The sequence below is a fragment of the Quercus robur genome, chromosome 9, assembly GCF_932294415.1.
Source record: "Quercus robur chromosome 9, dhQueRobu3.1, whole genome shotgun sequence".
In the NCBI taxonomy this organism is placed as follows: Eukaryota; Viridiplantae; Streptophyta; class Magnoliopsida; order Fagales; family Fagaceae; genus Quercus; species Quercus robur.
This window is the reverse complement of record NC_065542.1, coordinates 34,688,461-34,713,441: the sequence shown is the minus strand read 5'-3', so window position 1 is coordinate 34,713,441 and position 24,981 is coordinate 34,688,461. Positions and strand designations below refer to the sequence as shown.

The 24,981-nt window shown below is 34.9% G+C and overlaps 1 protein-coding gene across 13 annotated transcripts in view; it reads right to left on the bottom strand.

Annotated features, from left to right (window-relative positions):
* The window catches only part of LOC126698205 (esterase-like), a 111,261-nt gene that overhangs the window by 55,913 nt on the left and 30,367 nt on the right, over nt 1-24,981 (bottom strand). The window contains exons 2-5 of one of the 13 annotated variants that reach the window (XM_050395274.1): nt 22,829-23,041; nt 21,821-21,990; nt 21,182-21,446; nt 20,447-20,881 (exon numbers count right to left, since the gene is read on the bottom strand). The exons of 10 other annotated variants lie outside the window; for them this stretch is intronic. In XM_050395274.1, the coding sequence (XP_050251231.1) occupies nt 20,628-20,881; nt 21,182-21,446; nt 21,821-21,990; nt 22,829-23,041 (902 nt within the window). In that variant the 3' untranslated portion in view covers nt 20,447-20,627. Of the gene's footprint in view, nt 1-20,446; nt 20,882-21,181; nt 21,447-21,820; nt 21,991-22,828; nt 23,042-24,981 lie in introns of those variants that run through there. 2 more of the 13 variants (XM_050395276.1, XM_050395262.1) reach the window with 2 other exon arrangements.

Genomic DNA, 24,981 nt, shown 5'->3' with positions numbered 1-24,981 from the left:
ATAAACAGGGAAAAAACAAACATCTTCTTCAGTACCAACACCCACCCTGACATGCAAAATCAGATTCAACACCTCTTAGGTGTGCCAGCTATCAGTCAGTATGAAAAATATTTGGGGTTGCCAGCTTTGGTGGGGCATGCCAAAAAACAAAGCTTTACCTATATCAAAGAAAGGGTTTGGAGGAAACTTCAAGGTTGGAAGGAGAAGCTCCTCTTACAAGCTGGTAGAGAGGTGTTAATCAAATCTATCATTCAGGTGAGTCCCACTTACACTATGAGCTGCTTTAAGCTTCCCAAAGGCTTGATAAAGGAATTGGAGACTCTCATTCGAAAATTCTGGTGGGGGTATAGTGGGGAAAATAGAAAAGTTCATTGGGTTAAGTGGGAGAGACTATGCAAAGATAAGGAGAAGAGAGGGATGGGATTTAAAGACATTGAAAAATTTAATGATTCTTTGTTGGCAAAGCAGTTGTGGCGCATGATTAATAATCCAGACTCGCTATGTCATAGAGTCTTCAAAGCTCGTTTCTTTCCGGATTGTTCAATACTTGAAGCTAAGGATTCTACCTTAGGGTCCTATGCATGGAAGAGCATTATAGGTGCTAGAGATGTGATTCGGGAAGGGATGGTTTGGAGGATTAGGAATGGGCATTCTGTAAGAATAAGGGAGGACAAGTGGCTATCGGTTAAAACAAACAGATCGGTCATATCACCACTGCCCACAGTTGCACCAGGAGCCAAAGTGAGTTCCCTCATTGATTCAGATCTGAGAGGGTGGAATTCAACTTTGGTAAACCAAATCTTTCTCCCTCATGAAGCCTCTGTCATTTGCGGCATGCCTCTAAGCACAAGACTTCCGCCTGACCGCATTATATGGAGCCTTACTCCCTCTGGTATGTTTACAACCAAGAGTGCCTATAAGCTTCTTGTTACTCGCAATGCTGCTAATCATGCAAGTACATCCTCGCCGGAGAACCAGAGACAGTTTTGGAGGAAGTTGTGGCAACTTAGAGTTCCAAATAAACTTAAGCACTTTGCCTGGCGTGCTTGTAATGATGCCTTGCCAACTTTTTCAAATCTAGTCCAGAGACACATTGCCACAAATGAAATCTGTAGCGCATGCCAAGCCCAACCCGAGGACACTCTTCATGCTCTTTGGTCTTGCTCAAAACTTAAACCGGTTTAGAGTCCACTGTCCTGGTCTCAGCCCTGCGCTAATACTCATACATCAAGCTTCCAAGGTCTTCTTGATAGATTTATGCAGGTTAAGGAAGACTACAAGTCCGAGATCTTCATCACCATTGCCAGGATGTTGTGGAATCGTCGCAATGCACTGAGGCTCAATCTCACAGTCCAGCCCATCAACCAAATTAGTTCCCTAGCTGGAGGCTATCTTCAAGAATTCCTGGACACTCTTGACCAGCCACCAGCTGCCACGGACCATCCTTCACCCCAGCAATGGCAGCCACTAGATGAAAGCTCATTCAAAGTCAACTTCGATGCCGCAGTCTTCAAGAATTCCAACCATGCAGGGATAGGCGTTCCACTTGAATGTGTATATTTCAAGGGATTTGGATTGGTCCAGAGCAACTTGACATTGGACCCATTTCTTACCCTTCTTCAACAAGCTATTCTTGCACTGAATTATTACGGCTAAATTATATTATAACATCTTCCAAAATTTATTAATAATAATAAATACTACCCCACTCCCTACTCCCTAAAATATATATATATAGACACACACATCGTGTACTCCCTACAATGATTTCGTTATCAAAATACACAAGTTCCAAATTAAAATATCATTCAAAATTAACTCAAAATATTATTTTTTAACCAAATGGTTACATGATAAAGAAATTAAAGAAAAATATCCTCATCACACACGCTTTACGCGTGCAATGAGGCTTTTTTTTTTTTTTTTGGGTCTAGTGTACGTGAGATTAGGAATTAAGGAAATCGGGAATTCAAAAAAAATATATAAAAATTAAATATATATATATATATTAAAAATTAAAAAAAATAAAATAAAATAAAAAACCAGTGAGTCTTGATAAAGTATTAAAAGTGGACTGTGAATGTTTTTTTTTTTTTTTAATTTTAATTTTTGGATAAGTTTTTTTTGAAAACATGAATTAGTAGGATAGTGTTCTATTTTGTAGGCACTTTACATGGAATTAGAGATATATTTTTACAAGGTTGCCCTCAAGTTTTATCCCTATTAAACATAGGGTCTAGGAGTATTTCTGAGCCACAGAAAAATCCAGTCTAAGAAGGGGAATCCTGTTATAAATAGTGATAGTTCCTTCGATATCAGTAGGTTGACAAGTCTCGAACGATGATGATCTTTGGGCTATATCCTGAAAACAAGAACACTAAATCAGAGGAGACCGGTGGGGACCGGCCAAAAGTCCTCTGATGGTGAAGTTAGTGAACTTGGAATTCTCTGTAAGGAGGGAGTATTTTCTTAAATAAAAATTTCTGAATACTTTACCTCTCATCGAAGAATCCTTATATAGTCTGTGTGGAATGGTTAATAACCGTTCCTAATATCGAGGAGTCCGGAGAATTGGGGGTAACTTCCATAACCGCTATGGAAGTTACTTCAGTTGGACGGCTCGTTCCATAGTAGTTAATGTAGAATTTGGCACTTAGTAATTTAATCCAGTGAACTCTTCCATCTTTCATTAAGGACGGACTAGACTATCTAGGACGGCTTGTCCATGTCCAAATGATTAAGGATGGATAAGATTCACATGGGATCTCGTCCGTCCAACAGACGAGGTTAGCAAGGACACTTGGGACGATCACTTCGCTTGTCTGGTTCACCCTAGCTTGTCTTTCATTGGACGAGCCATATGGACGAGTTCAGGAGTTAATGTTTTTTGTGACACCATCAAATAGTATATATAAAATAAGACCCCAAACATTTAGTAAATTTTTCATGATAAAACCCCAAACATTAAGGAAATTCGGTATGATTTACCTTATATTAGATTTTTTTTTTTTTGCATCAAATATATTTCATGTTGGTATAACTATATATTGAATTATCAAAAAAAAAAAAAAAAACTATTATTAAGAATACTCATGATATAATTTTCTAACAGAGACATCCATAATTTGAATTTCAAATCCCTCATTCTCCAATAATTGTAACTATTAGATTACAAAACAAAAAAAGGGGACCCATCCAACCGATTGCTAGGCCTTTCTGAACCAATAGGCTCTTCCTTGCTAAAATAGTGTGGATATATAATGTTTATAAACATAATGCTACTTATGCTCCATTTGTTTCACTATAAAATGTTATACGAAAAATATTTTCAACATTTACCATTATTTTACTTTAAAATTTCGTCTAATCTTAATATATATTTTTTTACCATAAAATCATTAATAAAATGTTATAAATGTTTTACAACATTGTATCTTGTAAAAGTTGGTGAAATATTTAACAAAAACACATAGTAGTTCTCATCCAATCAGGGACGGAAGCAGGACTTCGAGTTTGGGGATATAATATAAAAAGAAAATTATTATAAAATTCGAATGAGTATTAAAAAACTGTCACAAAAACATAGCTATTAACTATACCAATTATCTATTTTGTATCATTTGTGGCAAAAACAAATTCAATTTATAATAATAATAATAATAATCACCCACTAACATAATTGGGTCCCATCTCATGTGTTTATTGCTATTCTTGTAAGGACAAAGTTTAGCTACAAAATTGGTTATAGTTTAAGACTACAACCTTACTCAATATCATTAATATAACTACATATTTCAAAAATCAAACCGTTGAACTGCATGTTTTTTACACTTTATTACACATATCAAAATTTTGTGTCAATCAGATATTATTTACTATAAGAAGTATAAGATTATATTTTATCGATAATTTTAAATTACAAAAAATTGTAATTTAAACAATTTATTAATGACATATCTATTGATCTTTAATTTTTTAGAAATTTTGCAAGTATGGGGGATATAAGAAGAAAATGCAATCCAATAGTGGATTTGTCAAAATTCACCTCCAATAAAACGATGTTGAATAAGGTTGTAGCCTTAGGGTTACAACTAATTTTGTAACTAAATTTTGTCCTACATATAATAATTGCAAGAGTATAGGTGGAAATTTTTATCCAAACTGTAATTTTGGACCCATTTGATGGTCAAAATGGCCAAGTACCACTATTTGGCAAAATATGTATGAATCTACTACTATTTGTGAAATAATTAGAGATCTATCGCTTTTTTTAAACTCGAGTTTGTGAAACTCAAGTTTGTATGAATCTACTACTATTTGTGAAATAATTAGAGATCTATCGCTTTTTTTAAACTCGAGTTTGTGAAACTCGAGTTTGCCGTGGAACTTGAGTTTCACAAACTCGAGTTCCATGAAAAATAACTACCATTTTTTTTATAGAACTTGAATTCTAGAAACTCAAATTCCATAGAAAATAGCACAGCAAACTTGAAAGCTATTTTTTTTAAAAAAAAATACTCGAATTTCTGGAACTTGAGTTACACGGCAAATTCGATTTCACAAACTCGACTTTGTGAAACTCATGGGTCATAGTTGAAAAGGAGAACGATAGAGGCATATAAAGCTCTTTGCCCCTCTCTTCTCTATTTCAAACAGTATAAGGGAATTGAGAAAATGAGAAGATAGAGATCTCTTGCTCAAATGTGAGAGAAAGAGACAAAAATAACAGATTTAGGGGCTGGAGCGCAGCTTTGCCATATGTGAAATTTTTTTTCATTAAAAATATTTTATGTTTACGTAAAGTGAAACAAATGGAACGTTAAGAGTTTGGATTTGACACAAAATTATAGAAAAGCATTGGTTTCGGTACTTCATTTATCCTATCGGTGTAAATGCAGCATCCTAATATTTTTATCCACTCTGGGGTGCTCTAGAAAGTTCTCTATAGAATAACACACGACTCTTCTATCACGTCAATGTGGATAAACAGGGATGATCTATGAGAAAATGAATGTCCATGAATCTTCATGGGCTTACTAGTAGTGCAAAGTGCAAACTTAATCCGTGTACTAGGTTTTTTATTTGTGTAATATTTAACAGAACAAAAAGGCAGTACTTTCTAATTTCTATCAACACTGCATTGATAACTAAACGACCTCACTTGTGCATATAAAGAAAACTAGGCTATAACAGTGGCTATGACTATCATGAGAATCTAATTTCAAAATTCTTAGTTTATAAGAGTAAGATATGCTAAAAATAAACAAGGTACATACCCATGAAATCGATCATGAGCCGGTCATCCGAAAACCTTCCGGCAGGTTTGTGAAAATAGGTCTCCCCATAAGGGGGTGTTGGTGTTTTAAGAGACGTAGCAGACAATCCACCGGTATCAGAATTTGAGTCACCAAAGTTAAAAATTGCTGGAAAGTTGCACTTTTTCAAACCAAATACAGGATTCACTGTTGAAGCAAACAACAAAAGCATACAACAAAAGCAACGGACAGAAATTGCAAAGTTGAGATTAATGCTAGGAGACTTCGTATTGGATAAAGAAAATGAGACGCAAATGATATTGAAAACAAGAACTAAAGTTTGTTGCTTATATTATGTTGGAACATTTTTATATAAAATACAATAGTTTAAATATTAATTAATTGCAGACTTCAGTGATTTAATATTTCTACTTTTTATCATCAAAATCTGTCTATTTAGGGTCCGGTTTGCTCTATTCAATGAGCATTTTATGCTCACACGGTTTGCTATCCAGATCTTCAGTAGTAGCCATTATTCAATTATACGTCACTATAATTATTGTCAAACATTTTGAATACAAAAAGGTCAGAAACCGCGTTGAAAATAAACATGTGATTTAATGACCAGTTGGCACTTGGCATGTATCTTTTCTATATATTCAGGCCTATATGTCCGGTCGTGATAGAGATATAGAAGAGAAACTTTTATCTATATATATTTTCATGTAATAGAAAACTATCTATATATTTACTTGGTTAGTTTTCTCATTTTTACCATTGCACACTCTTGGTGCGTTGGTCACTTTACAAGTATAAGTGCTTGTGGGGGTGTAAGGGGCAAAAGTCGGGGTTCAAGTCTCCAAGAGGGAGTTTCACACACATATATACTTAAATTAGGCTAGAGTAGAAATTCTATCTTGTAAAAAATAAAAATAAAAAAATAAAAAATAAAAGTATTATTGAAAGCTTCCTATCTTACAAGCGGTGTTGACTTGTAAGGATGATCAACAAGGTGGCTCTATTGTTGTATCCCAAGGCAGCACGACAATGTTTTTAGTTTACTACACTGTACTTTAAAGCATCATTGAGGTAATAAGTTTACATTCTCTAATTTTATGGTAAAATCTAATTTGTGTGATATGCTATTATTTAAATTTTAATATGAATATTATTTATATATCAATTATTGTTCTTAGGAACAACATGTTGCAAGGAAATGTGCACTTCCCTATCCTATATCTATATAAAAGGATGGTTGTCAAAGGCATAGATTTCGCATTTGATAGGCCAAAAATGTATTGACTCCTTGTGATGAATTAACAAATTAATTAGCCAAGTTAATTAATTAATTCAATTAGTATGTAATACGCGTGGTAGTACAAATAAATCACCAACTAAGTTAAAGTGCAGTGGAAAATAAATTGACATGGTGATTTGTTTATGAATGGGGAAAACCTACACGGCAAAAACCCTACCGAGTGATTTTAAGGTCACCACTCCCGAAAATTCACTATTATCATAATAAACGGTTACAAATAAAAGAATCCTAGTACTTTATACCAACCTACAGTTGAACCCTTACCCTAATACCCAATTGGACTTGTTCTGTAGTGACAATCTCTCCTTTTAATGCATGGCTCCTAGTACGTGACTAACCAATTTGATGTGCGGATCCCAATACATGACTTACTCACCAATTTGAGAAAGATGTTGGCTGCAAAGTTCTTCAGTTCATCACATGATGAAGATCATAAAACTCCTTAGTTATAAAATCTTACGGTGTACAAACACAGCAACTTCTTCAAGAGAAAGATGAACTAGAGCAAATTCTATCTCCGATCACAATTTGCATGAACACAACTTTGCTTCACACTTGCACAACCTTTGACGACCCTTAAAACAATCTTTATATATGTTTAGGGTTGTGAGAAAAGAAAGCCCAAACATGTATTCATGGATTGAAGTGAAATCAACTCTGAAAAACTTATTTTCATAAACCTCGACAAATAACCTATCTATCGAGAAGCTGTCGAGTATCAGGCTAAAACAGCTTTTTAAATCTCGATAGATACTAGCTGTCGAGCTTTAAAATCCAGCACTTCTTCACTTAATTCTTGGACAGACTTACATGGCTTTAAGACTTGAACTCGAAACCTTATCCCTTAAAGCATTAAACATATCCTAAATCTACCCAATTACAAGTAAAGTGCATTTTGTCAAAGGATTAGTCAATTCTATATTGACATATGTTCCTAACATTGATTCACATATATCCTAACAATCTCCCCCTTTGGCAATCCGTGACAAAATCACAACAAACAAATGAACATATGAGAGAAGTCGTAAATTACTCAACTTATATTCACTTGTTCAACACAATAAAATCTATCCTAACACAAACTCTTGAAAAACTTTTCAAAAAGAGAGTTTATGGTAAGAAGACTTTAACAACCTATATTTCTGAAATACTTTAAACAAAACTCATCACGGCATCTTAATGTGAAACAAAAATAAAAGATTGCATACAATATATAAGAAGCATGTGCATAAAGAGAGAAAAGAAACAACAGATTTAAAGATAGGTGAATAACATACATCAACATATATAAACCCAAATATAAGTACAATGTATGTCAAATGGTCACAAGACCAATACACAGGAGGTAAATGTAAAAGAAAGAAAAGAAAAAAATACATAAAAACCTCACTACATCCCTCATAGTATAAACACTCCCCCTATCACAAAAAACTCCTATGCTAACTCTCCCCCTATGTATATGACTACTCTCATATAAAAACTACTCCCCCTTTTTGTTACGAGTGACAAAGGATAAATACATCAAGTAGACATCTCATTATCATTGGGTGAGCTAGCACCATCATCCTCATCAGCACCATCACTGTCGGAGCCATCATCACTCTCATCCTCTGAAGTCAGTAGAGATGGAGAGGTATAAGCAGTGAAACCACCCATGGCAACCTGTCGTCGTGCAATACGACCAATATGGGTGTTTACCTGACACAACTCATCACTGAGTGTGTCAAGGCGAGCATCCATGTGCACAAACTGTGCCATAATGGCCTCGAGAGTCACACCACCCGCAGAAGACGAAGGAGCGGAGGTGGATAGAGTGGAAGAAGCTGAAGGAGTCGCCGTCTCGGTCTGAGGCCGCCTCAATCGAAGCTGGGCCTTGCTCCGTCTAACGGTAGCAGCGTCTATGGCACTTATAACCGTAAAATGAGGAGACTCAGAAAAGGAGATAGAAAAATGGCGAAGAAGCCTCATGATAACGGAAGGAAAAATGAGCTTACCACGAGTTGTTGTATCCCTATAAACATCTATAAGGGATAGAATGAAGTGAGAAAGGAAGTCAATAGAAATATCCTCTAAGAGGAATAACAAAAATCGAGCATGAGGCTCTGTGATAGAGTTATAGTGAGACAAAGGATGAAGAATGAATGTCATCACCATGTTAAGGAATCTCGAACCTTTTGCAAAGCCCGAGCAAGGGGTGTTTTGACAGTTACCCCAAGATGAAGGTGTCTCACAAAATAGATACGAGAGTTCATCTTTGGACACAGTGCTCAAACGATCGCAGTCAGGATAGTTAGGATGCGCTACCCTAAGAACATGTAGTACCTCGGATACAATATTCGAAGTAACTTCAATGCACATACCCCAAACTCGAGTGACAAAATGAGGTACTGAAGGATCAAATCCATGCATGTTGGAATAAAACTCTTGTATGATCATGGAGGGACAAGTGACTAGGATGCCACACAGTGACTCCCAACCCCGACTATAGATGACAGTAGGAAGGTCAGTATCAGAAAAATCCGATAGAATAACTTGGCGTTCCGAATGAATGCCTCGTCGAGAAAAGTTCTCCGAAAAGTCCTTACGAGCTTTATCATCACAAAACCGTATGTGAGAAGGAGTGGTGTCAGAAGAAGAAGATGCCCCAAAACAAAGAGGGTTCTGGGACGGAGTGGATTTTCGTTTAGGTGCCATAGAGTAACTAACGAATGAAAGAGGGAGAGAAAGAAACACAAAAAAGCACCAACAATATCAATATCAATATAAAGATAAATGAAGGTACATATGCATGAAAATGCATGAGCATGTGATATGCAACATAAAAAGCATCATAGGCTCAGCCCAATCCAAACCTACCAGCACACATCATTGCAACAAAGTAAACACACATCTAAAATGCATGACACATTTTTATAATGCAGATGTAATGCAATGCATGATGTTTTAAAAATCATTTAAGCAAAACCCAACCCAAAAATTTTGCAAAAAACCTCATCAATTTTGAAAAACCCCAAAAACTTTTCAAAACCCCAAAACTTAGGTCAAAAAGAATGAAATGCATGATACAAGAGAGAAATAAGATCATACCAGATGAAAAAAACTTGACTTGGGCCGAAGATCAAATGGGGAATGTGAAGAGGTTGAGTTTGAGGAGTTTGGGAGAGAGAGAAGTGAGTTTCTTTCGAGAAAGATCGGAGAAAATGAGAGAATTCTCGCGCTGACCTTATATATAGGAAATCATAAAGCTCAATGGATCGAGAGATGTCGAGAGGTGTCTAGCAGCTGTCGAGATTTCTTAAAAAATGTTTTTCAAGAAGAGAAAAACACGAATATAAATGCAATCAAGTATGCTATACAACCAAAGATCCAACCAACATTTTAAGCTCTCAAAAATCATCTATCAACAAGAAAAAATGTCAAGCACATATATCAAAAACACACACACTAAACAAGTCTAACCAATTTTATATTTCAAAAACAAGTTAAGACAATTTAGTAAGCATACATTAACACATGTATTCCTTGTGATGGCCAAATCACATTGTACCTTCACATATATCAAAAGTAGCAAAGAATATTGTGTGTTATGTGTGAAAAACATCGCAAGATTGCATAAGTGTCTACATGTTATGACGATTTGAGATATGAGAAAATCACTTTAACTCACACATGATCATAGTTGTTTGATGGGGACTATCACCCTTGAAATACATCTTATAACTCCCACATCTCCTAGAAAACATGCTTGCAATCATATATAAAACATTTTGATTCTTTTTGCTTTTTATTTTTTATTTGCATATTTTTCTTTTAAGCAAACCATGCATGGGCATATAAGAGATAGGAAAAAAATACCCAATGATGTTAAGCATTTGACATTCCATTTTTGCTATGCCAAAGCATACAAATGTCATTTCATGATTGATAAGCAATAGTAATGAGATGGTTATTTATGCCTTTCTCTTAGGCTTTTCTAGTCCTTCACGTCAAAAAGAGTGATACAAGTGTTAATTACAAGAGATTACTTAATCTTACTCATCACAAACACGAGCCACAAACCTCACTTGCTTAGTTGTGCATAGAGATGCTCATCTAAGTTACAAAAGATACAAAATTTAGAAAACTTTATTTTAATGGCCATCTAAGGTATACAAGTACCAATGTACACAAACACACACTGTTTTTGTATTTTTCTGATTGGCACAATTGCACTTTTAGTCCCTACATTTTGACGTTTTTCCATTTTAGTCCCTACATTTTATTTTTTCCACTTTTAGTCCCTAAAACCAATTTACGCTTTCCGTTTTCGTCCTTTCCGTCAGTCAACCAACGGAAATAGCTGAGGTAGCAGTCGGAGGGATTAAAATAATAATAAAAATGCCACATCACCAATGACACATCAGCATATAAATTTAAAAAATTAATTTATTAATTTTAACAAAATTTAAAAACATAAAAACAAAATTTAAAACATAAAAATACATCAGAAAATCAAACCAAGAACACAAATTCAAAATTAAACCCATTGAATCAAACTAAACCCATTGAATCAAATTAAACCCAAGAACATCCGTCATTAGTCATCAGCTTACAACCCAAAAAATCATCTTCTCTCACTCTTCTCTCTTCTTTATTCTTTCTTGGACTCTCTCTCTCTCGATTTTTTCGCAGTGGATTGGAGGGGCTGTGGATTAGTGGGTCTTGTGATTTGGGTGTAGTGGGTTAAGATTTTGGTCAGTGGGTAGCGATTTGGGTTTCAATGGTGGTGGCTGGCCGATTTGGGTGGTAGTTGGGTTGGTGATTTTCGGTTTGCGATCTGGGTTTCGGTGTGTTAGTCTTGTGTTTCGGTGGTTGCAATCTGGGTTGGTGGTTTTCGGTTTGCTCGTCGTTTGCATGTATTTTGCTCGTCATTTGCTCACTGTTGGTTTGTTGTGGGTTTGCTCGCCGTGGGTCTAGGTTTGCTTGCCGTGGGTATGGGTTTTGTTTGTTGTGGGTTTGGATTTTGCTTGGTGGAGACCATGGGTTGCTTTTTCAGAAACTACCAACCAAACCCAGAAACTGCCACGCCACCGCCACACAACCCACCTCTACCATATGACCCACACATCCTAAAACTTCCACCACACGACCCACACGGCCCATAACCTCCACAACCCGCCGATCTCCACCATGCCGACGCTGATCTGCACGCCCTATAGAAACCCTAAACGCCGATCTCCACTACGGCAAAGGCCGATCTCCATGCCCCAAATGCCGATCTTCAAACAACCAAAACCTAAACACCAATCTTGACACCATCCGCTGATCTGTAATGAGAGAGAGAAGGAAGAGAGGGAAGAGAAATAATAAGAGTGGGTGGTGGCTTGCAGTGGACTGTGACAGTGGGTCCGGCCATGGGTGGCTCTAGTGATGGTGTTCATGACCATGGGTTTTAGCCTTGAAGAGAATGGGTTTGAAGAGAAGAGAGAGCAACACGAGAGAGAGAGAATGAAGAGAGAGAAAAAAAAGTCACCACAATTCTGGGTTTTTTGTGTGTTTGATTCAAATTGATGTATTTTTATGTTTTAAATTTTGTTTTTATGTTTTTTAAATTTGTTAAAATTAATAAATTAATGTTTTAAATTTATATGCTGATTTGTCAGGGTGATGTGGCATTTTTTATAATATTTTAATCCCTCCGACTGCCACCTCAGCTATTTCCGTTGGTTGACTGACGGAAAGGACGAAAACGGAAAGCGTAAATTGGTTTTAGGGACTAAAAGTGGAAAAAATAAAATGTAGGGACTAAAATGGAAAAACGTCAAAATGTAGGGACTAAAAGTGCAATTGTGCCTTTCTGATTTTTCATTTTTTTTAATAAAAAACAAAATAAAGCAAAACTGAAAAATAAACAAACAAAACATGTTAAACAAAGCAAAGCATAAAACTAGACTGACTCAAAACATAAAAGCAAAACATACAAGAATGCAACCTCAAAAACAAGAAAGGGAGAGAGAGAAAAAGTGACTAAATCACTTGGAGCCTTTTTCCTTCCACACGTTGGAAGAACCTTTCCGTTTAGCAAACCCTTGATCCAACGGTGAGGGGGAAGAATTGAAACCATTCAAGTTCGAAAAGAACATGAGGGCTTTAAGAAGATCTCCAAGAGGAGCAAAGGAGTATGGAAACTAATTCTAGTTTTCCGATGAGATCATACTGTTACTCTGTTGAGTGGCTACCCACTTGTAGCAATTAGGTTGAGTATGTCCAGCTGCTCCACAATGATGACAGGGAGGCTGCTTCTTCTATTTAGGCTTTTGAGTGTTTCCCTTCTTAGCCCTAGGGTTTTTGATCTCTTTCTTATCCTACATAGGGGGTGCTCCTAAGATAGATTTACCCTTGTCTTTGTTCTCACTAGCTAACACATTTTGCACATCATTGTTTTCAAATTCAACATTATTACTAGGAGGAACAAAAACAATAGTACTAGTAGAAGCAATACTAGGAGAAGAGAAATCATACCCTAAATCGATTCGATCAGAAGTAGATTTCTGAAGATTAAGCATCTCATCAAGCTTTGCACATGAAGTCCTCTCCAATTGAGCTATGACTTGAAATAGTTCTGCTTCTAGTTTCTTGGTCCTCTCAACCAAGAAATTGTTCTCAAATCTCAGTACTCCAATAGTCTGATTGGCTTCATCAAACTTCGTGGAGATTTCTTCCCGTTCAAGCTCCACATCATTGAGCTTCTTGGTGGCCAACCTATACAACTTCTGATGCTTTTCTGAGACCTTGTATAATTTTGCATAGGCTGTGTGGATGTCATCTTGCTCATCCATCTTTTCAAACTTAGACTCTACCACGTCTTCTTCTTCATCCACATCTTCAACAATCTCCTCAGTAGAATTTACGGTGGCAGTGAAGGCATTTAGGATTCCATCATCCTCATTATCAAAATTCAACGTAGCAACAAGTGCCTTGCTCTTCCCAATGGTCTTGAGATACGTAGGGCACTCTTGTTTCATGTGACCAAAGCCCTGACACCCAAAGCACTTTGGTCCTAAGGGAACAGTGTACTGACCGTCATCCCTAGCATCCTTATTCCCTTTGTCTTGGCTCTTGAACTGCGAAGAACTAGATTGCTTTTGGTCCTTATCGAATCCTTTACAATTGGCATTCTTCATGAACTTTTTGAACTACCTTGCGATATAGGATTTCATCTTAGAATCTTCGTCGTCTGAAAACTCATTAATGTCACTGCTCTTGGCCTTGAATACCATGCTCTTTCCTTTAATAGATTTCCTTATCCTTGTCAAACCCAACTCATAGGTCTGCAGATTGCCAACCAACTCTATCAAAGGAATTTTGTCAATATCCTTCAATTCCTCAATCGCGGTGATCTTGGCATGAAATCTCTCGGGTAGAGATCTAAGCACCTTTCTCACAATCTTGGGCTCGGGAATGGTTTCCCCAAGATTAAAGACTGAGTTCACTATGTCCTTGAGCTTGGCATAGAACTCATCAAATGACTCCTCCTTCTCCATTTTAATCTTTTCAAAGCTCGTGGTAAGCCTCTGAAACTTTGAATCTTTGATAGCCTCGGTTCCTTCATAGGTTGTCTAGAGAATGGTTCATGCTTCCTTAGCAATTTTAGTAGAGGATATCTTCTTGAACTCCTCATTCGTGACTGCACTGAATAAAGCATTCATTGCCCTGCTGTTGAAGTTAGCCGCCTCGATTTTAGCATCATCCCAATTGGCCAGCGCTTCCTTTGGCTCGGTCTAGCCTATCTACACAACTTGCCACACCTTTTCATCTAATGAATGCAAGAAAGCTTTCATGCATACTTTCTAGTATGCATAGTTAGTGCCATCAAATAAAGGAGGTATAATAAGAGACTGTCCTCTTTCCATGACAAAAAGGGGTTAATGGATCACACAACAAAGATTAAAACCTAATCAGAGTGTGCCTGCTCTGATACCACTTAATAGGTCAAAAATGTATTGACCCCTTGTGATGAATTAACAAATCAATTAGTCAAGTTAATTAATTAATTCAATTAGCATGCAATACGCGTGGTAGCACAAACAAATCACCAACTAAGATAAAGTGCAGCGGAAAATAAATTGACACAGTGATTTGTTTAAGAATGGGGAAAACCTACATTGCAAAAACCCCACCGGGTGATTTTAAGGTCACCACTCCCGAGAATTCACTATTATCACAACAAGCGGTTACAAGTAAAAGAATCCTAGTACTTTATACCAACCTATAGTTGAACCTTTACCCCAATACCCAATTGGACTTGTTCTTTAGTAACAATCTCTCCTTTTAATGCACGACTCCCAGTACGTGACTAACCAATTTGATACACGGATCCTAGTACGTAGCTTACTCACCAACTTGAGAAAAATGTTGGCTGCAAAGTTCTTCAGTTCATCACATGATGAAGATCACGAAACTCCTTGATTACAAAACTCTATGGTGTACAAACACAGCAGCTTCTTCAAGAAAAAAATGAACTAGGGAAAATTCTATCTCCAGTCACAATTTGCATGAACACAATTTTGCTTCACACTTGCGCAACCTTTGACGACCCTTAAAAAATCCTTATATATGTTTAGGGTTGTGAGAAAAGAAAGCTCAAGTATGTATTCACGGATTAAAGTGAAATCAACTCTAAAAAACTGATTTTCATAAACCTTGACAGATAACCTATCTATTGAAAAGCTGTCGAGCATCGGGCTGAAACAGCTTTTTAAACCTCCATAGATACTAGCTGTCGAGCTTAAATCCAGTACTTCTTCACTTGATTCTTGGACAGATTTGCATGGCTTTAACACTTGACCTTGAAACCTTGTTCCTTAAAGCATTAAACACATTCTAGATCTACCCAATTACAAGTAAAGTGTGTTTTGTCAAAGGATTAGCCAATTCTATATTGACATATGTTCTTAACATTGATTCACATATGTCCTAACAGCATTCTTCTTTGAAATCTGCTAATGATAAATATTATTTAACTTAATACCAATTTAAAATTCTAGAAATCTTTTTATAGGTCAATGAATCTCTCGGTTCATGCATATTTTGAAGTAAGATGTGGTTTCACAAGGAGGAAATTTAGGACCACAATTTTTTGTACACACAACTTTGCCACAACTCTAATATAACAAACTGTAAGTGATGGGAAAATAATAATAAGTTTATATGAAAGTGATAGACAAATACAAAATGTAGTTCATGTAAAAGTAGTAGACAAACACAAAAAAGTTGATGGTCTTAGAATAATTTAAAATGTCTATATACTGGAATATAGATTTTTTATGATTGTTTACTTTTTACTTCTTACAAAATTAAAATAAGAGTGAGATTCTTGAACATAAGTTGAAAGAAAAAACTGTTGACAAAATGGATCTTTTTGGACATTAAAAGGCTTTGACCTATACGGCTATACTCCATCAATCAACCATATCACGATAATAACAAAAATTATGACTCAAAGTTGTGTATAAATATTTTCTCTTATATCTTACTCTAACACATGTTCAATGTGCTGGTGGACAACCATACATCTTTGGCTTACCAAGTTATCTGAAACCATCTTTGATGTGCCTAGTGGACATCTATCATTGTCTTTCAATTCATCTGAATCTGATAGAGTCCCAAAATGTTGAACACATGATTTGTTCATTAGGGGTGTGCAAAAAACCGACGAACCAAAAAAACGCTTTAAACCGACCGAACCGATGCAAAAATTTCGGTTCGGTTCGGTTTTCGGTAGCAAATTCTAATACACCGAACCGACCGAACCGAACCGAAATATATTAAATCATAATTTGTACAAATTATTTCAGCAAAGTTCCTAGTATCCTAGTGGCAAGGACACGCGCTTGTCTCCAGTCAGCCCAGGTTCGACCCTTAGTAATAGCCTTTTTATTTTTCCTCTCCTTATTACCAAAACTACGTCGTTTTAGGGTTAGCTTTATAACCCTAATCCTATTTTCAACATTTGTCTTTCTTTCACTTCAGTCTTCAACAGCAGCCGTCTCTTCTCCCCTTTCCCTCTCCAGTCATTCTCTTCCTCCCCATCTCTCTCTTTCTGTCATAGTGTCATGCCTCCGTTTCTCTCTCTCTCCATCACACCGCTTTTTCTCTCTCTCTATCACACTGCTTCAGTACATTCTTCGCCGGTACGCTGCTTCTTCGTTCTCTCTTTTTTTCTTTTTCTTTTTTCTTTTTTGGTTTTGTGTTTGCTACTTCGCTTGGTGCTTTTCTGGGTTTGTTAATATTTTCTGGGTTTTTGGGTTTGTTAATTTTTTTTTCTTTGTTTGGTTTCTTAGAAAATAAATGATAAGGAAACCGAAAAAACCCACTAGTATGCTGCTTCGCCGTTATTTTCTGGGTTTGTTTGCTTTCTTTGCCGGTACGCTGCTTCGCCGTTCTCTCTCTCTCTCTCTCTCATATTTTTTTTTTTTTTTTTTTGGTTTTGTGTTTGCTACAGCTTGGTGTTTGGGCAGTGAGAAAACATGGGAAAGCAAAGGGATTTTCTGGGTTTGTTCATTTTTTCTGGGTTTGTTAATTTTTTTTTTCTTTGTTTGCTTTCTTAGAAAATAAATGATAAGGAAACCGAAAAAACCCACCTAAACCGACCAAAACCGAAATCCAACCGAAACTGATGGTTTTCCAATTACTTCGGTTGGTTTCGGTTGAGAATTTCACAAACCGAAAATTTCGGTTTCAGTTGGCCAACACTTAGAAAACCGACCAAAACCGAACCGACACACCCCTAAATGTTCATGATTACTTTAACACCCAACATACACAATTTGTAGTTTAAAAATAAATAAGTAAATAAAAGTAAACAAATTTTTTTTTTTTTTTAATTTTAGGTAGAAAAAAGTAAACGATTTGATTGGGAACTAAAGGCTGAACACAAGCCAGGATGTTTGACCTGAAAGCTGAAAGCTAAGTGAAATAAGAATAACCCGAAATATAGGTGATGGAAAAAGTTCCTTGTCAAATTAAATAAAAGATATTTGGGAATAAATTGTGAGTTTACTTGTGCACGGATAACGATTCACTTTCAAACCCAAAGATTTTGGTAGAGTTCCGTATTTGGGGTTCCAACGTTGGCTACTTGGCTTGTTCCAATAAAAGTATACAAGATAGAAAAATTATGAAATAGAAAATAAAATTTTATTTTTTCACATAAATATAAAGTTTTTTTTTTTGTTTGGTTGAGAATGAAGTATATATTTTTATGAAAGTGAAATTATCATTTTGATCTCTATATTTCGTGGTCATTTTAAAAAGCCAACTTAACAAATTTTGAGCCAAAGTGGAAACTTTTTTTATATTTAAATATTAATTAAAAAATGTTTTTTATTTTTTATTTAAAATCTAATTTTCTTACTTTTTGAGATATAGAATTACTGCTTAAATTTTTATATTCTAGTTACACTAACATTTCTTTTTTGTTAATATTATAGTTAATCCACTTAATCTTTCATTAGTTTCATGTTACATATTCGACCTTAAATAGAATTTTACTAATTTTAATTTGAAAAACTTCTTTCTACATTTGCCATTATAACAAGTATTGTTAGTGATAAGTAAGCAAAATATGCATTTGGAAAAAATCAAGTCTCTTTATATAATAAGTACATTAATTGGAGTATTTTTCATCTATTTGCAAAATTTCTTTTAAAACTTTTAGATCTAAGTCCCAATGTAGCAAACTTTGTCGCTCAATGAGGTGATGGAGACCCATTCCAAATCCCCCATCCTACCTTCAACTAATTGGATAAACTGATATACTTAACCATAATTACCAAGCCAATTGCAGGCATATTATGACACAACTTCGGCTAAATACAGGGACACTCGTAAATCGATTGATGGATAAAGCATACTACTTGGAAAATCACTTGTTTCCTAGAAAACCAAGAAAAAAAAAGTCTATCATTCATTAGATTATAGTTGTGGTAGAATTTAGATCAATGGCAACAACTTTTTTGTGAGGTCATCTGGCTAAAACCTAGGATGCACAGACACTTCATTTGGGGTCGTAACAGTGTTCTATTTGCCATATCATGTTATAAGTTTTCAAAAACTGCTTGTGTCATCGTGTCGTACCTATACTCATATCTATGTCTGTGTCCATGCATAGGCTAAAACCTCTCTTAGCAGACCTTAATATATCACTCTCATAATCGACCCAATTATACTATGACAAGAAGGTTTTCCATTCATATAGATTCAAATCCAATTTTCCATGAATGCACAAAGCACATAGAAATAAATTACCATTATGCCATATGGTAGAAACTTCAAAACGAGTAAATCTAGACCGCATGTCTCAACAAACTTACAACCAACAAATTTGTTAAGCACTCTAACGATCACAAACTGAATTTCTTCTTGGCAAGTTGGGTATCATGAATATCAACCCCAACTCCAGGGGAAGTGTTGAGGAAGACTAACCCAATATAGAAATTTGTTGAAACTTATCAAGAACATTGCAACTGTCAAGCTTGTAGTTCAAAATAAATAAGAAAGAAGACAACGAAGCAGTGTCGTTTTATGCTAAAGACCCAAACTTAGACACGATTTGATAGAAAATAGGGGTATTTTAGAGAGTTTAAGAATCTGTATAAGAATATTTTAGTACGAAAAATAATAAAATCCAAACAGGAAATTCTGTTATTATGACCCAAAAAAACACCGGGCCAAAGAATTTCATGACATCTAATAGTTTAATCCAATTGCACGCATGTTATGAGACAAAGTGGGCTAACTGTAGGGACACTCGAAAACCAATTACTACTTGGTAAAAATCACTTGTTTACTAGAATTTCCTCAACAAAAGAGAGAGAGAGAGAGAGAGAGAGAGAGAGAGAGAGAGAGAGAGAGAGAGAGAGAGAGAGAGAGAGAGAGAGAGAGAGAGAGAGAGAGAGATAAAACCTTGCTTTCTAGATGACCAAGAAACAAACAACCATTTCTCATGCATCAACAATGGCAAATTTTAGATCAATCGCGACAACTTTTTTGTGAGGTCACCAGCTAAAACATCTTAACAGATCTTAATACGAATTGTACTTCGAAAACAAGGTTGCCATTCATATAGCTTCACATCCAATCTTCAAAAACAATCAAAATGAAGAAGAAGAAAAAACCAAAGTTCATTTAAATGTAATCATTTTTTTCATTCTAGTTTACATGCTTATGATTGGTGGCTTGAATAAGTTTATACGAGGGTGCATAGCATGATGTCTTAACCATGTAAGACTTTGAGTTGTACTCCGCGTAGGACACGTAAAGCAACCCTAGCTGACAACTATTTTATGCTAATTAATGTATGAGTCATGTTAATAGGTGCTTATAGGGCAATTGTTAATAAACCATATTAGAAAAGTTTTGACATCACTTTCATAGGAAATATAAAAAACTGTCAAAAAAATTAATTGCATTATCATTTTTCCATAATATATACACTAGTAATGCGGCTACGTGTGAAGCAACCCTAACTGCAAAAGTAGAATAGGGTTTTCTCTATTCTCAATTATTTTGGAAGAGTTTTAAGGTGTGACTTTATTCTAAAGATTTTTAGGTTTTTCTAGTCACTTGCTTCTTGTGAGTGAGGGCTCTTTGGGAGTATTTCGAATTTGGGTTTCATTAGAGTATTTTGGTACCACTTTTTGTAATCTCCTTTTGCTGATGAAACTTTCTTCTCAACACTATCCACGCATTTAGGCTAAAGGCCGAACCAGGTAAATTTTTGTATTCTCGTATGATTGTTTCTTTTCTTTCTATTTCTATTTTGCATAAACTTATTGTTATTTGGTTATACACACAACAAATAGATATTTATGCCTCCGCTATTCTCAACAAATTGATATTAAAGCTTCCGCTTTTGCAAATTATATAACAGGACTATCTTAAGTACATAGCAGGCTATTTCAGAATTAAGCCAATATCTATATGGGAGACGATAATTAAAGAGTACATAATAACTTGCAGTACAAGATTATTTTGATTTATATATAGGTGCTTGTGCAGCTGTGCCTATGAATCTAAATGTTGTGACAAGCCTTCAAGGGTATTGGTGGATCTGAAAAGGCTCCAGTTGAAATTTGGTCGAAAACAAACTTGTTTGCAGCCTCTGTATAGTGAACCCCATCCCAATTTACTCTAACTGAGGGGCGTTCACATGAACCAACAAATATCTGGCTTCCATTGACTGTGATTGTTCCTCCACAACCAACACTACTGCTATAATTGTACATGCCACCATAGCCACAACAAGCAACGAGAGGAAGCTCAAATCCTGATATTTTCAAGTAATAATGGGAAATTTTTTAACAATTCAATAGTTGAAGGATGAGCAATTTTCATAAAATTTTATTATGCCACTTAAGAATAATTCATTTTAAATAAATGTTTGAAAAAAAAAAAAGATGAAAAATGCTAATAAGCATCTCAGTATTTCTTTAAAAATATTCAATAGTTGAAGGATGAGCAATTTAAATCTTGGATGTTGCCGTTGAAAACATCAAGATATCTCTATCCCTAATTACTAATAATTTTTTGTTATATAATTTTCAATGTAAAAAACTATGGGGCTTACCATATTCCTTTGGTTTAGTAAATAGAGAGTACTTGACAGAGTAGACGTCCACATATGTGATTGCAGCTAATGGAAGATCCTTCCTGAGTTGAACTATGGCCTCCTTCAAATTGTGGTTGAAATATTGAGCTACATCATTATAAGACTTTGCGCAACCATAGCTGTCCCTTTGAACTGATGGAAAACTGGCCAAAATATAGGGAAGGCAGCCAATTGGTCCCGTGTTATGGATCCAAAACGATCTAGCTCCCAAATTATATATATTCTATGTCATAACATCACTTGATTAGCATTAAAAAAAGACTTAGTTAATGAATACTCTAAAGTCACACGCTAAAGTGTAATTAATGCTCTAATAAATTATATTTTATTTAAAATTATGTCAAATTATGCATATATATTAAAAAAAACACACACACACAAACTCACAATGAATTTATTCCTGCAATTTTTATATATTTTTCCAGGAAAAAAATTTTATTTACCTGTTTTTGTTGTCTTTTTGTTGTTGTTGTTTGTTTGTTTTTTTGTTTTTTCCTTTTTTCTAATTAGTTTAACAAGTGATCATTTTTCTTCTTAAAGTAGTACGCCAAGGCCAAGCCAGCCTTTTTTCAATGACTAATCATAGTATAAATTTACCTTAACATTAATGGAGAACTTGTTTACTATATCAGGGATAGAAGCGTTGACTTCCTCTGTGGTCATGTTACCAAAGAACCCCTCAGCAAGATCATTCTGGCCGATATCGAATGTGTATAATGCTTTTGAAAAATAATCCCCCTTGGGCATTAAAGTTGCAAATATTCCTCCTACAAGAAATTTAAAGGATTTAAACCCTAAACCCTAAATTTAGAGGCCCAATATAAACCAAAAATGCATTTGATAATAGAGATGGTTATAAGCTCCTCAATTCTCAACAAATATATGAGGTATTTTACGAGCACAACAAAATATTACATCTTCACAACAAGCTGACATGTCAACTTATTATAAGTCATAATAAAATCAAATTTTACCCACCACAACTCAAAACAATGGTATTGTAAAAATGCTGTAAGATTTTGTTATATTTGTAAACTTTTTCAATACATTATATGATGTTTATGCATTTTAAAATTTTACCCTAAATACATTTTCTTAAATGTTGTACCTTCCATGTGCCAAGAGTATTGTAACTTAACTAACATCTCCTGCATTTCTTGATGTTTTTAATGAAAATATCCAAAGTTCTAATTTCTCATTCTCATCCCCTATTGTAACCTACCATGTGATTATATCAATTGATGTAGCAAATCTTTCCATAAAGACTACTAAAGAGGTGTCAATTGGATATCTCTGTTGGAAACATAAAGAGGTGTCAATTAATTTACTAGGGCTTTGACAAAAGCAATAGTAATCTTAGAACGCCTAAGGCACTACAAATCTGTAACTATCATTTTATGATAAAAGATAATTAAATAAATGATCAATATCTTTTTCTAATCAAATACAACCATATACTTGAATTTAATTAAAAATTTTAATATATATAACATCTAAGAAACTGTAAATAAAATATTAATCAAAATCAATCATTGAATTTAATTAGAAAATACAGTACATAACACCTAAGAAAGTGTAACTAAAGTTTGTTGTTACTGAATTTACCTTTTTTCCTAATCATTTGTGATCTGGATTTGAACTGCACGAATTGTTGTGAGTACTGTATATGGAGGTAGAAGGGACTAAATCCACCAGCAGGTATAATATTGGTTGGTAGTCTGATTGTGGATGCAGTAGTGGCAAAATTTGCACCGTGTGAGAAATTGGTCCCCAAGGAATCAAGGTAGGCACTTAGATAAGGCAGACCAAGACTCTTTGCTGCAACCATACAATGTGAGTGATCAAACAATTGATAATTAGGCATAAAGCTTATAATGGGAATTAAATTAATTTCAACAATGCTGTGGAAATAATAAATTTCACAATTTAAAAAAAAAAAAAATTAACTTCACTTTTATATCCAACTTTCAAATTATGATGTTGGAGCAACATATTATGATACTAAAAAGAAAAAATTAACAGATGTCCTAAGAGTATTAGTTTATAAAATATTGTTAGAAATTTTTTTTAAGGGTGTCAAATGGGTGAGTTTGGGTGATTTTGGGGTGGGCATAATTTGATTGGGTACATAAAACTCATTTACCCATTTATTGCCCATTTAAATAATTACTTCTAACCTAAACCTAACCCATGAGTTCCAGTTATCTCAACTAGTAAAGTCTCTGATGATTAAATAAGAGATCTAAGCAATCCTTGCCTACACCAAAAAAACTGATTAGGTGTCTTGATCTAATAATAAAAAACTATTAGTAGAAGCGGACGCCATAGGTTGAAACTCTCTAAAAAAAATAAAAAATAAAAAAACCTAAACCTAACCCAACCCAGTTATTATGGGTAAACCCCAACCCACCCAATTACCCAATAATCAAAATTATCAAAATGCCACTAAAATTTTAAAATGACCAAGTACTCATAAAATCATTTCAATTTACCAAAATACCCACTAAACCTAAAAAAGACCAACAATGCTATTAAAAAAAAAAAAAAAAACTAAAATTGACCAAAATATCCCTGAAACCTAAAAATTAACCAAAATACCACATAAACCTAAAGTCTAAAATTTGACCCCAAAGTCTAAAATTTGACCAAAATACCCCTCGAAACCTATAAAATGACCAAAATATCCCTAAAACCTAAAAATGACCAAATTACTCCTAAAACTATAAATGACCAAAATACCCCCCCCCCCTAAACCTAAAAAATGACCAAAATACTCCTGAAACCTAAAAATGACTAAAATACCCTCAAACCTATAAAATGATGAAAATACTCCTAAACCTTTAAAATGACCTAAATAAACCCAAAACCTCTAAAATGAACACAAATAACCCGAAACCTCTAAAATTACCAAAAATACCCTGAAACCTCTAAAACGACCAAAATAGCTCTAAACCTATAAAACGACCCCATACCCCCTCAAAATATCTAAAATGACCAAAATACCAATAATCGTATAAGATGAAAAAAAAAATACACCTAAAGCCTCTAAAATTTCAAAATAGGGGATTGGGGTATTTTGGGTGTTTCGAGGGTGTTTTAGTCCAATTAAAGGTTCTAAGAGTATTTTAGTCATTTTGCAGGTTTCGAGGGAATGTTACTAATATTTTAGGTTTTAGGGGTGTTTCTTTAATTTTTACATTTTGGGGCTATTTCTATAATTTCCTAGGTTTTGGAGGTCTTTTAGTCATTTTTAAGGTTTTGGGGATATTTCGGTCATTCTTTAGGCTTCAAGGGTAGTTTAGTCATTTTTTAGGTTTACAAGGTATTTTGGTCATTTTTTACGTTTAGGGAGTATTTTGGTCAATTTTTTAGATTTTGGGGGGATTTTGGTCATTTTTTAGGTTTAGTGTGTATTTTTATCGTCTTACAAGTTTAAGGGGCATTTTTTTCATTTTATAGGTTTCGGGGTATTTTGGCCATTTTTAGGTTTAGGGGTTATTTTAGTCATATTTTTGTTTCATGGGTATTTCGGTCATTTTTTTTAGGTTTCCGGGGTATTTCAGGTGATTTTTAGATTTCAGGGGTATTTCGATCATTTTTTAGGTATAAGAGGTATTTTGGTAATTTTTAGATTTCGAGGGTATTTCGGTCATTTTTTAGATTTCGGGGGTATTTCGGTCAATTTTTAGGTTTAGCGGGTATTTTGGTGATTTTTAGGTTTCGGGAGTATTTTTGTCATTTTTAGATTTAGGTGGTAT